We start from the raw sequence: 13,046 nt of genomic DNA on the forward strand, positions 1-13,046 counted from the left end.
GCGGATTTTCTCAGCAGACAATCCTTTCATCCAGGGGAATGGTCTCTCCATCCCGAAGTGTTTGCGGAGATGTGCAACAGGTGGGGGGCGCCGGAGATAGATCTCATGGCGTCGCGTCTCAATACTAAACTACCCAGATATGGGTCGAGGTCCATCGATCCTCAGGCTGAGCTAATTAGCGGTGCCTTGGAGGTTCAGTCTAATTTACCTTTTCCCACCGTTACCACTCCTTCCTCGGGTAGTGGCCCGCATCAAGCAGGAGCAGGCATCAGTGATGCTGATGGCTTCATCGTGGCCGCTAAGGACGTGGTTCGCAGATCTGGTGGGGATGTCATCATCTCCTCCGTGGAGGTTACCTTGTCACAGGGATCTGCCTGAACAAGGTCCTTTTGTTCATAAATATCTAGATTCTCTGAGGCTGACTGCTTAGTCCTAGCCAAGTGAGGTTTTTCTGAGAGAGTGATTGATACTCTCATTCAAGCTCGTAAGCCGGTTACTCATCGCATCTATCATAAGGTGTGGAGAACCTACTTATTCTGGTGTGAAGAGCGTGGATTTCCCTGGCATAAAATTAAGGTTGCCAGGATCATGTCTGTTTTACTGCACAAGAGGCTCTCGAAACTTCCAGATATACAGTCCTTTGTTAAGGCTCTGATTAGGATCAGACCTGTGTTCAGATCAATGACTCCTCCTTGGAGTCTAAATCTTGTTCTTAAGGTGTTGCAATGAGCTCCGTTTGAGCCTATGCATGAAATTGACATTAAATTGTTGTCATGGAAGGTTCTTTTTCTACTGGCTATTGCTTCTGCAAGCAGGGTATCTGAATTTAATGCCTTGCAATGTGAGCCTCCTTATCTGGTGTTCCATTCTGATAAGGCTGTCCTACGTACCAAGTTAGGTTTTCTTCCTAAGGTCGTGTCAGACGTGTCGTGTCCCAATCCTTCTTCGAAAGAACGTTTGCTTCATAATTTGGACGTGTTTCGTGCCTTGAAGTTCTATCTTCAGGCTACTAAAGATTTTAGACAAACTTCTTCCTTGTTTGCTGTCTATTCCGGGAAGCGTAAGGGTCAGAAGGTCTTTTCGGCTTCCTTATCTTTTTGGTTAAGGAGTGTTATCCTCTTATGAGACAGCGGGTCATAAACCTCCTCAGAGGATTACAGCTCTTTCTACTAGAGCAGTGGCTTCCTCTTGGACCTTTAAGAATGAGGCCTCTATGGATCAGATTTGTAAGGTGGCTACCTGGTCCTCCTTACATACTTTTTCTAAATTTTACAAGTTTTACTTTTTTACTTCAGCTGAAGCAGCTTTCGGGGGAAGAGTTTTGCAGGCTGTGGTGCCCTCAGATTAGGGTCCACCTCTCTTTTTTGTCCCTCCCGTTATCATTCAGTGTATTCTAGAGCTTGGGTATAAGTTTCCGAACAGTAAGGAATGATTCTGTAGACTCTCCTTATATTAAGAAGGAAAACATAAATTATGCTTACCAAATAATTTCATTTCCTTCTGTATAAGGAGAGTCCACGGCCCCCGCCCATGTTCTCCGATGGGCGACCCTCTAAATTATATTTTTCTTCTGGCACCATTTATACCCTGATACTACTTCTTCTGTTCCTTGTTCTCTCGGCAGAATGACTGGGGGGATGGGGGAAGTGGGAGAGGTATTTAAGCCTTTGGCTGGGGTGTCTTTGCCTCCTCCTGGTGGCCAGGTTCAATATTTCCCAACAGTAAGGAATGATGTTGTGGACTCTCCTTATACAGAAGGACATGCAATTATCTGGTAAGCATAATTTGTTTTTTCTTTCATGATTCAGATAGAGCATGGAACTTTAAGCAACTTTCTAATTTACTCCTATTATTACTCTTTCTTTGTTTTCTTGCTATCTTTTTTTTTAAAAGCAGGAATGTAAATCTTAGGAGCCGGACCATTTTTGGTTCAGGACCCTGGATAGCGCTTGCTTATTAGTGGCTACATTTAGGTGCTAAACCAAAAATGGGCCAGCTCCTAAGCTTTACATTCCTGCTCTTCAAATAAAGATAGCAAGAGAACGAATAAAAATTGATAATAGGAGTAAATTAAAAAGTTGCTTAAAATTGCTTAAATTGCATGTTCTATCTGAATCGTAAAAGAAAAAATGTGGGTTTAGTATCCCTTTTAGCACCTATAAAGCCTACCTAGCTTTACTCTTTAACAAATTATACCAAGAGAACAAAGCAATTTTGAAATCATTTGGAACATTGTTTTAAAGGGACATGAAACCCACATTTTTGATTTCATGATTTAGAAAGAGCATGTAATTTTAAACTACTTTATAATTTACTTCTATTATATAATTTGCTTCATTCTCTTGTTATACTTTGTTGAAAAGCATATCTAGATATGCTCAGTAGCTGCTGATTGGTTGCTGCCCATAGATGCCTCTTGTGTTTGGCTCACCCATATACATTGCTATTTCTTCAACAAAGGATAGCTAAATAATGAAGAAAATTAAATAATAGAATTAAATTGGAATGTTGTTTAAAACTATATTCTCTATCTGAATCATGAAAGAAAATGTTTGGGTTTAGTGTCCCTTTAAATTGCATTCTCTTTCTGAATCATTAATGTTTAATGTGCTGTCCCTTTTATGATCCTCCATTTTGGATTTTTTTTACAGTTGCTGTTGTAAAGCACCTGATGGTGCAGTTTTAAATGTGTGTTTTTTCTCTTTATTTTAGTAAATATCTCTAAAATTCAGAAAAAGCATTCTGAAAAGATGGAACCAAAACAACTGAGTGAACTTTTGTCTGTAAAGATATTAGGTTCATCTGAACTTCAGCCTGATCATGACATGTCCTTCTTTAAACTCAGCCCCTCATTAATGAGCATGGCTAAAGATCTTCACAATTACAGGAATAGTCATATCTTCAATATCTGCTGGAAAATGAAAGCTCAGAACCTTGCAGAGAAAGACGACGAGGAGTACGATGAAGAGAGTGAGGATTATGTAGACAATGAACTATCCTTGGAAGAAATGAAAGAAGAACTTTTCACTCCATGTTTTGAAATGTATAAAAAGATTTATGAGGACATTAAATCTGGCACAGTAACATTTGATGTGGTTGACAACATTTTGGTGGATTTTAAAAACCGCTATAAGGAATTGCATGAGGAATGTAAAGTCATGTGCCACTTACGACCAGTGGATAATGGCCAGTGGATTAAAAATCGTGTTGAGCAGATTGAGCAGTATCACCAACTTGGTGTTGCATTTGATTCAGCAGAAGTTATAAAGGACTTAAAAAAAAGTTTTAATCTCAATGGAGATTTCAAAACTCTTGAAACTCTACTGCAGTTTGTAAGTAATTTATTGTTTACCATCACAAATTGAGATTGTTTTCTTCATATAAGTTGCACATGAATTTCTTTATATAAATTTTAGTAGATGGCAAACTCTTTATTACTATGCTTTAGTATTTCAGCCTGAGATATTGCATATCTAATTTGCATATCTTACCCAGAATCCTCTGGTTCATTGGAAACAATGTATACCGATTACTTCTAGGAAAAAGCAAGCAGGGATACCTGCCTAGATGTGCTAATTGCCTATACAATAATTATTTTGCTATAGCTTCTAACAGAGAATTTGTTTAGTAGTGAACAACTGGTGGCGTATGGAGCACATGCACTTCAGATGCTTCTACTAAGGTTCCCCAAGTTTTTTTCTGAGACAGAAACAAAATGTCTGATTTTTACATTCAGAAAATATGTATTCGCTCTTTTACCGTTAAAATTACATGCACTCCCTCCCCATTCCTCAGTGTATAGATTAATAATATAGTGTATTCCTTGGAACAATACAGGTTTCCCATCAATGGCTCTTCTTAGAGCATTTGATTTATTCATCTTTCAAAAATAATGTATTGCATCTGAAAGTTAAACAGCTGCAGAGAATTCTAGTTATTTATGGAGAAGATACTTGAAACTGTTTTGCTCAGTTAAGGGAGTTTAAATTCTGGTATAACAGTTAAATCACCTATGTTTTATTTATGTTGCAGGCCGATAACTTTAATGAGCAGAAGCAGAAAAACTTGTCTTGTATCAATTTAGAATTTATGAAAACAAAACAGATTTTGTCAGAACTAACAGAAGAACACATTAATTGCCTTCGTCAAATTGTAGTAAACATGGACTTTATCAACTGGGTGAAAGAAGCACTGGAAGGTAAAGGACTTTATATTTATTTCTAAAATAATGTATATTTTTTGTTATAACTCATATAAGAAAGAATAGAGTTGAATAAAAAATGATTATAAAAGTTAATTTTATTTCCATGGCACATTTTAAGTTTAATTAGAAGGATTTTGCAGTATGCAAAAGTTATCACACGTTTAATAATAACTTTTCATGCATGCACAACTCTCCAATCATGCACCAGTTGTCCATGTTCATTTGACATTGCTTTGTGCTCCAAATGCTAGTAGTGCGTTCTCAACAGTTGGCTGTAGCCCAGTACCGGGCCATGACAGCCCTGCTGGTGGGCCACGACCCAACATGCCCCCACTGCACACTCTGACAGGCCCACACATAAGGAGTTTTGGGCAGGCCTGTCAGAGTGCCATTACATTTACACATGTGCGTGTGGCCTGGGCATGTAGCCACAGATATATATATCTATATATATCAGAAAACCATAAACGATATCCTCGCACTCAAAGAAGATAATCATCCGTTGAAAACAAAAAGCTTCTTTATTCAATTTTAAAATCATGCCACTATCAATTGAATAATGAAGCTTTTTGTTTTCAATGGATGATTATCTTCTTTGAGTGCGAGGATATTGTTTATGGTTTTGCTGTACAAGTTTGGAGGCGTTGGTGAGGCTTCAATTTTTCCTGGGCACCATCGGAGTGGATCTCTTGTCTCCGGAGGAATAGTTTACTAGTGCACAGAGCGTACACCGTGAATAACGTGGTATGACGAGTGGGGGTAGTGTTTGAGCATGTATCTCACTCTTTATATATATATATATATACAGTATATATATATGAGTGAGATACTGTATACGGATCTATATCTATTTAGATATTTAGTGTGTGTGTATATATATATATATATATATATATATATATATATATATATATATATAGTTGTGCAGAAGTCCAGCACTCACTATACTTTTTAAAGTCGGGGTGCATCCCACACAGTATACAAATAAGCAGTCCAAAGAGAGCACTCGCCGTGAAACAAAGTGTGTCTTTAATCCAGAGTGTAAACATTTTCAGGGAGTGGCCCCCGTCATCAGACAAGTGAAAAACATCAAATACAAGTTACAGGCCTATAACTGGGTTAGAAAAAACAGCCAAACATGTTTCGGGCCAAGTCTCAGCTCTTGTTCACTGGCATATATACAGGGCTTGAAATTTCCACTAGCCCAAGACGAGTAAGCAATTGCAGCAAATTTTGATTTTGACAGTCACCAGAATTTTTGTTGTTTTAAAAGATAGATAATCCCTTAATTAAAAGTTTTGTATATGCAACACAGTTATAATTATACACGTTTTACCTCTGTAATTACCTTGTATCTAAGCCTCAGCAGACTGCCCTCTTATTTCAGTTGTTTGACAGACTTGCATTTTAGCCAATCAGAGCTGTCTCCATGGTAAATTCACGTGCATGAGCTCAATGTTATCTATATGAAACTAATGCCCTCTAGTGGTGAAAAACGATCAAAATGCATTTAGATTAGAGGCGGCCTTCAAGGTCTAAGAAATTAGCATCTGAACCTCCTACGGTGTAGCTTTCAACTAAGAATACCAAGAGAACAAAGCAAAATTGGTGATAAAAGTAAATTGGAAAGTTATTTCAAATTACATGCCCTATTTGAAACATGAAAGTTTTTTTTGGGACTTGACTGTCCCTTTAAGCTCCATACTGCACAAAAGCCAAGGGCTGATTTGACGTGCACGCTTTCGCTTCCCCAATAGACATCAATGGGGAGAGAGTGTTAGAAAAAAACTAACACCTGAAGGGTGGAATGGCGATCGCTATTGCGCAACCCCATTGATGTCTATGGGGAAAAAAAGTTACATTTAAACCTAACAAACCCCAAGTCTAAACACCCCTAATCTGCCACCCCGACATCGCCGACACCTAATCAAAGTTATTAATAGAAGCTATTAACCCCTAATCTGCTGCTGCCGCCGACACTAATTCGTTATTAACCCCTATTCTGACGCTCCCCGACATCGCTGACACTATAATAAAGTTATTAACCCCTAAACCTCCGGCCTCCCACATCGCAAAACGCTCAATTAAACTATAGAAACCCCTAAAACTAACACCCCCCTAACTTTAAACTAAAATTACAATTTAAAGGGACATGAAACACAATTTTTTTCTTTCATGATTTAGAAAGAGCATGTCATTTTAAACAACTTTCTAATTTACTTTTATTATCTAATTTGCTTCATTCTCTTGATATCACTTGCTGAAAAGCATATCTAGATATGCTCAGTAGCTGCTGATTGGTTGCTGCACTTAGAGGCCTTGTGTGATTGGCTCACACATGTGCATTGCTATTTCTTCAACAAAGGATAGCTAAAGAATTGAGCAAATTAGATAATAGAAGTAAATTGGAAAGTTGTTTAAAATTATCTGAATATCTGAATCATGAAAGTTTGATTTTGACTAGACTGTCCCTTTAACTATATTTAAATAAATAAAAACTTACCTGTGAAATAAAAATAAACCTAACATGACTATTCCAATAAAATAAAAAATACTACCTATTAAAAAATCTAAATTACAAATTTAAAAAAACCTAACACTACGAAAAAAAATAAAAAATCTAAAATTACAAAAAATAATAAAAACTAAATTATGAAAAAAAAAAACCACTAAGCTTACAAAAAATAATAAATTAAATTATCAAAAATAAAAACAATTACTCCTAATCTAATAGCCCTATAAAAATATAGAAACACCTCCAAAATAAAAACACCCCCTAGCCTTCAATAAAATACCAATAGCCCTTAACGACTCATGTCGTACAGGGTACGTCTTACACAAACTGGTCTTTAAAGACCAGCGACATACCCTGTATGACGTAGGTGTTTAAAGCGGCTGGAAGCAATCCTGATCGCTTCCAGCCGCTTTCAAGGCATTGCTGTGATGCCTCGATATTGAGGCATCACTGCAATACCTCTTCTGGCACACCGATGCAGAGAGGTGCCGATCGTTGGTGGGTAGGAGCAGCTGCAGAGAGGAGGGTGGGCGGCCCATCGCTAGGAAACTTCCGCCGGATTAGACCCCGGTGCGTGCGGGACTGCGTGCGCATGCACGCCCCCGCGATCTACACCGGTTGTGGTGGGAGTGGGTGGTGATGTGTGGTGGGAGTGGGTGGTGATGTGTGGTGGGAGCGGGTGGTGGGGGGAAAATTTTTATTTATAAAAGGGATCTGGGAGAGGGGGAGGGGGTATTGAGGGGGGGGGGGCAGCTACCCTACAGAAAAATAAAAAAATATTTTAAAAAATGCAAAATAGTTTGAAAAGTGGGTACTGGCAGACAGCTGCCAGTACCCAAAATGGCACCAAATAGTGAGAGGGTGGAGGATTAGAGAGCTGTTTGGGAGGGGCTCAGGGAGGTTGAGTGCTAAGGGGGGATCCTACACAGCAGCATATGTAAATATGCTTAAAATAAAAGATAGCTTTTATTTTAGTACTGGCAGACTTTCTGCCAGTACTTAAGATGGCGGGGACAATTGTGGGGTGGGGGAGGGAAGAGAGCTGTTTGGAAGGGATCAGGGGGTGGGATGTTTCAGGTGGGAGGCTGATCTCTACACTAAAGCTAAAATTAACTCTGCAAGCACCCTACAAGCTACCTAATTATCCCCTTCACTGCTAGCCATAATACACGTGTGATGCGCAACGGCATTTAGCGGCCTTGTAATTACCAAAAAGCAACACCAAAGCCATATATGTCTGCTATTTCTGAACAAAGGGGATCTCAGAGAAGCATTTACAACCATTTGTGCCATAATTGCACAAGCTGTTTGTAAATAATTTCAGTAAAAATCCTAAAATTGTGAAAAATGTAATGATTTTTTTTAATTTGATCACATTTGGCGTTGAAATGGTGGCATGAAATATACCAAGATGGGCCTAGATCAATACTTGGGGTTGTCTACTACACTACACAAAAGCTAAAATTAACCCTACATTCTCCCTAATTAACCCCTTCACTGCTGGGCATAATACACGTGTGGTGCACAGTGGCATTTAGCGGCCTTCTAATTACCAAAAAGCAACGCCAAAGCCATATATGTCTGCTATTTCTGAACAAAGGGGATCCCAGAGAAGCATTTACAACCATTTATGCCATAATTGCACAAGTTGTTTGTAAATAATTTCAGTGAGAAACCTAAAGTTTATGAAAAAATTTGTGAAAAAGTGAAAAAAAAAATTATTTGATCGCATTTGGCGGTGAAATGGTGGCATGAAATATACCAAAATGGGCCTAGATGAATACTTTGGGATGTCTTCTAAAAAAAAAATATATACACGTCAAGGGATATTCAGGAATTCCTGAAAGATATCCGTGTCCCAATGTAACTAGCGCTAATTTTGAAAAAAATGGTTTGGAAATAGCAAAGTGCTACTTGTATCTATTGCCCTATAACTAAGTAATTTATAAGATATGATGAAAATAATGGTAATTTTAGAAAGTCCATTTAATGGTGAGAAAAACTGTATATAATATGTGTGGGTACAGTAAATGAGTAAGAAGAAAATTACAGCTAAACACAAACACAGCAGAAATGTAAAAATAGGCTTGGTCCTTAAGGGAAAGAAATTGAAAAATGGCCTTGTCCTTAAGGGGTTAAAAGCTCTTTTACCTGTAAAAAAATACAAAGTCCCCCCAACAGTAAAACCCACCACCCAACCAACCTCCAAAATAAAAAACCTAAGACTAAGAAAAACCTAAGCTACCCATTGCCCTTAAAGGGGCATTTATATGGACATTGCCTTTAAAAGGGCATTTAGCTCTTTTACAAAAGTCCAAAGCCCTTTTATTAATACTAACCCCAGAATATCTACTCACGGTTCCTGAAGTCCGGACATCCATCTTGATCCAGGTAGCGAGAAGTCTTTCTCCAGACGGCGACACCTTTATCCATCTCGGGGACGTCTTCTATCTTCATCCCGGCGGAGCGGAGCCATCCTGTAAGCTGATCCCATCCTGCGCCTCTTCATACAGTCACCGCCGTATAATGAAGTTGAATGCAAGGTAGCAGTTTCAAAATGGCGTAGCTTGCATTCTTATTGGCTGATTTGATTCTTCAAATTCAAATCAGCCAATAGGATGAGAGCTACTGAAATCCTATTGAATGTTCAAAACTGCCAATAGGATTTCAGTAGCCCTCATAGTAGCCCACATTTTTCAGTAGCCCACGGCCCACCCTGTCATTTTTAAGACAGATTTAGTTTCTTTTATATTTTTTATCAACTTCAGTCACCTCTGCACCTTTAGCTTTTCCTTTCTCTTCCTAACTTCGGTCGAATGACTGGAGGTGGAGGGAAGGGAGGAGCTATATATACAGCTCTGCTGTGGTGCTCTTTGCCACTTCCTGTTAGCAGGAGGTTAATATCCCACAAGTAAGGATGAAATCCGTGGACTCGTCATATCGTAGAAGAAATTAATTTATCAGGTAAGCATAAATTTACTTTTCCGTTCCGGACTCTCAGCTTGAGCTGTGGGGTACCATTCCCAAGGTGGATGGGGTTATCTCTACGCTCGAGAAGCGGACGACTATTCCCCTCGAGGATAGTTCGTTGTTTAAGGAGCCCATGGATAAAAAGCTGGAAAACATGTTGAGAGAGATGTTTCAACACACGGGGTTTGTTTTTCAGCCTGTTGCGGCGGTCGTCGGAGCTGCGACATATTAGTGTGAATCCCTGTGCAAATGGTCAAAGGGGAGACATCCATCGACGAGATATATTAGAAGATTAAGACATTGAAGGTCGCCAATTCTTTCATTTGTGATGTCAATATGCAAATTATTCGCCTGAGGTATCAGGTTTTTCTGTTTTAGCGTGCAGGGCTCTGTGGCTAAAATCTTGGTCTGCGGACATGACCTCCAAGTCGAGGCTGTTGGCCCTGCCTTTTCAGGGAAAGACCCTGTTCGGTAAAGGTTTGGATTCGATCATATCCACGGTTACGGGAGGCAAGGGAGCTTTCCTACTGCAGGATAAGAAGACTAAGCCCAAGGCATCTACTTTTGTCCCTTTCGTGTGGACAAGGCCCAGCGCCAGCAACCCTCCGCGAAAGCGGACCAGTTCAAGGGACCTTGGAAATCGGCTCATTCTTGGAACAAGTCTAAGCAGAGCAAGAAGCCCGCCGAAACTTAATCGGCATGAAGGGGCGGCCCCCGGATCACGTAGGGGGCAGATTATCTCAATTCTCAGACGCATGGTTGCAGGACGTTCAGGACCCCTGGGTTCTAGAAGTTGTCTCTCAGGGCTACAGGATAGGGTTCAGATCCCATCCGCCAGAGGGCAGATTCCTCCTGTCAAACCTGTCTTCAAGACCAGAGAAGAGAGAGGCCTTTCTAGAGTGTGTGAGAGATCTCGCCACTCTCTGGGTTATCGTACCAGTACCCCTAGCAGAGAGGGGTCTAGGGTACTGTTCCAAAGAAGGAGGGCACGTTCCGCCCGATTCTGGACCTAAAATGTTTAAACAAGTTTATGTGTGTTCTATCGTTCAAAATGGAAACAATCAGATCTATTCTGCCCCTAGTTCAAGATGGACAGTTTATGACAACTGTAGATTTGAAGGACGCCTACCTTCATGTGCCAATTCACGAGGACTTCAGGTTCCTGAGATTTGCATTTCTGTACCAACACTTGCACTTTGTGGCCCTTCCTTTCGGTCTGGCGACGGCCCTGAAAGTCTTCACGAAGGTTCTGGGGGCGCTGCTTGCAGTAGCCAGATCCAGGGGCATTGCGGTGGCACCTTACCTGGATGACATCCTAGTTCAGGCGCCGTCATTCAGCCTTGCAAAGGATCATTCTTCTTCTGCTCCAATCTCACGGTTGGAAGATCAGCTCAGTAAAGAGTTCCCTGGTTCCCAGCAACAGGGTGGAGTTCCTGGGTATGATAATAGACTCTATGTCCATGAAGATATTTCTCACAGATCAGCGGCGCAGGAAGCTTGCGTCGACCTGTCTTGCTCTCCAGTCCTCCACAAGTCCTTCGGTGGCTTAATGTATGGAGGTGATAGGTCTCATGGTGTCAAGCATAGATGTCATCCTTTTCGCCAGGTTCCATCTCAGACCTCTTCAATTGTGCATGTTGAGACAGTGGAACGGCGATCATTCAGATCTATAACAGCTGATATCCATGGATGCTCAGACTTGTAACTCCCTCTCTTGGTGGACCCGTCCGGAGCAACTGTCCATGGGGACATCCTTCTTGAGACCGTCCTGGGAAATTGTGACCACGGACGCCAGTCTGGCAGGATGGGGAGCTGTTTGGGGTGCCAGAATGGCACAAGGAAAGTGGTCCAGGGAGGAGTCTCTCCTTCCGATCAACATCCTAGAACTGCAAGCAATTTACAATGCTCTGAAGGCATGGCCTTCTCTGGAGTAGGTCAGTTTCATCAGATTTCAGACCGACAACATTACCTCGGTGGCTTACATCAACCATCAGGGGGGTACAAGGACAGGGAGGTGTCTCGGATTCTGGAGTGGGCAGAGTCCCACGACTGCTCGCTCTCAGCGATTCACATTTCAGGTGTGGACAACTGGGACGCAGATTTTCTCAACAGACAATCCTTCCATCCGGAGGAATGGTCTCTTCACCCTGAGGTGTTTGCGGGGATTTGTTACAGATGGGGAACGCCGGAGATAGATCTCATGGAGTCCAGACTCAATTGCAAGCTGCCTTGATATGGGTCGAGGTCCAGGGATCCCCAGGCAGAGCTGTCAGATGCCCTAGTGGTTCCTTGTGGTTTCAGCCTAGCTTACATCTTTCTGCCGCCACCACTTCTACCTCGAGTAGTGGCACGTATCAAACAGGAGCGGGCCTCGGCCATTCTGATTGCTCCTTCGTGGCCGCGGAGGACGTGGTTTGCGGATCTGGTGGGGATGTCATCCTCTGTGCCGTGTAGGTTACCCTGTCACAGGGATCTGCTGTCACAGGGCCCCTTTCAACATCGAAATCTAGATTCTCTGAGACTGACTGCATGGAGATTGAAGCCTAATCTTAGCCAAGTTTTTTTTTATTTCACAGGTAAGTTTTTATTTATTTAAATATAGTTATATTGTAATTTTAATTTAGAGTTAGGGGGTGTTAGGTTTAGGGGTTAATAGTTTAATTTAGTGTTTTGCGATGTGGGAGGCCGGCGGTTTAGGGGTAATAGGTTTATTTAGTGGCGGCGATGTGGGAGGCCAGAGGTTTAGGGGTTAATAATGTTATTATAGTGGCAGCGATGTTGGGGAGCGGCGGATTAGGGGTTTATAGCTTTATTTTAGTGTTGACGATGTGGGTGGGCAGCAGATTAGGGGTTAATAGGTTTATTTAATAGTTGCGATGTGGGTGGGTGGCAGATTAGGGGTTAATACATTTTAAATAGTGTTTGCAATGCTGGAGGGTGATGGCTTAGGGTTAATAGGTAGTTTATGGGTGTTAGTGTACTTCGTAACACTTTAGTTATGAGTTTTGTGAAACATTTTTGTTTCGCAAAATCCATAACTACTGATCTCAGATGGCGGTATGGATTGTGTCGGTATAGAGCATATCACAAGCTTTTTAGCCAGACCGCACAACCTGTAATACTGGCGCTATGATAATTCCACACAAAAACGTAATTTCTTTCATGTAATTGGCAAGAGTCCATGAGCTAGTGACGTATGGGATATACAATCCTACCAGGAGGGGCAAAGTTTCCCAAACCTCAAAATGCCTATAAATACACCCCTCACTACACCCACAATTCAGTTTTTACAAACTTTGCCACCTTTATGGAGGTGGGGAAGTAAGTTTGTGCTTGATTTCAACAGATGCAAGTCTC

At 41.1% G+C, this 13,046-nt stretch overlaps 1 protein-coding gene across 1 annotated transcript in view; it reads left to right on the plus strand.

Annotated features, from left to right (window-relative positions):
• RNF213 (ring finger protein 213) overlaps positions 1–13,046 on the plus strand; it is an 881,087-nt gene that overhangs the window by 534,188 nt on the left and 333,853 nt on the right. Inside the window, exons 17-18 of the mRNA XM_053706514.1 lie at positions 2,713–3,332; positions 4,033–4,198. Of these exons, the coding sequence (XP_053562489.1) occupies positions 2,713–3,332; positions 4,033–4,198 (786 nt within the window). The remainder of the gene's footprint in view (positions 1–2,712; positions 3,333–4,032; positions 4,199–13,046) is intronic.

This window comes from Bombina bombina, chromosome 1 (genome assembly GCF_027579735.1).
Source record: "Bombina bombina isolate aBomBom1 chromosome 1, aBomBom1.pri, whole genome shotgun sequence".
Taxonomy (NCBI): domain Eukaryota; kingdom Metazoa; phylum Chordata; class Amphibia; order Anura; family Bombinatoridae; genus Bombina; species Bombina bombina.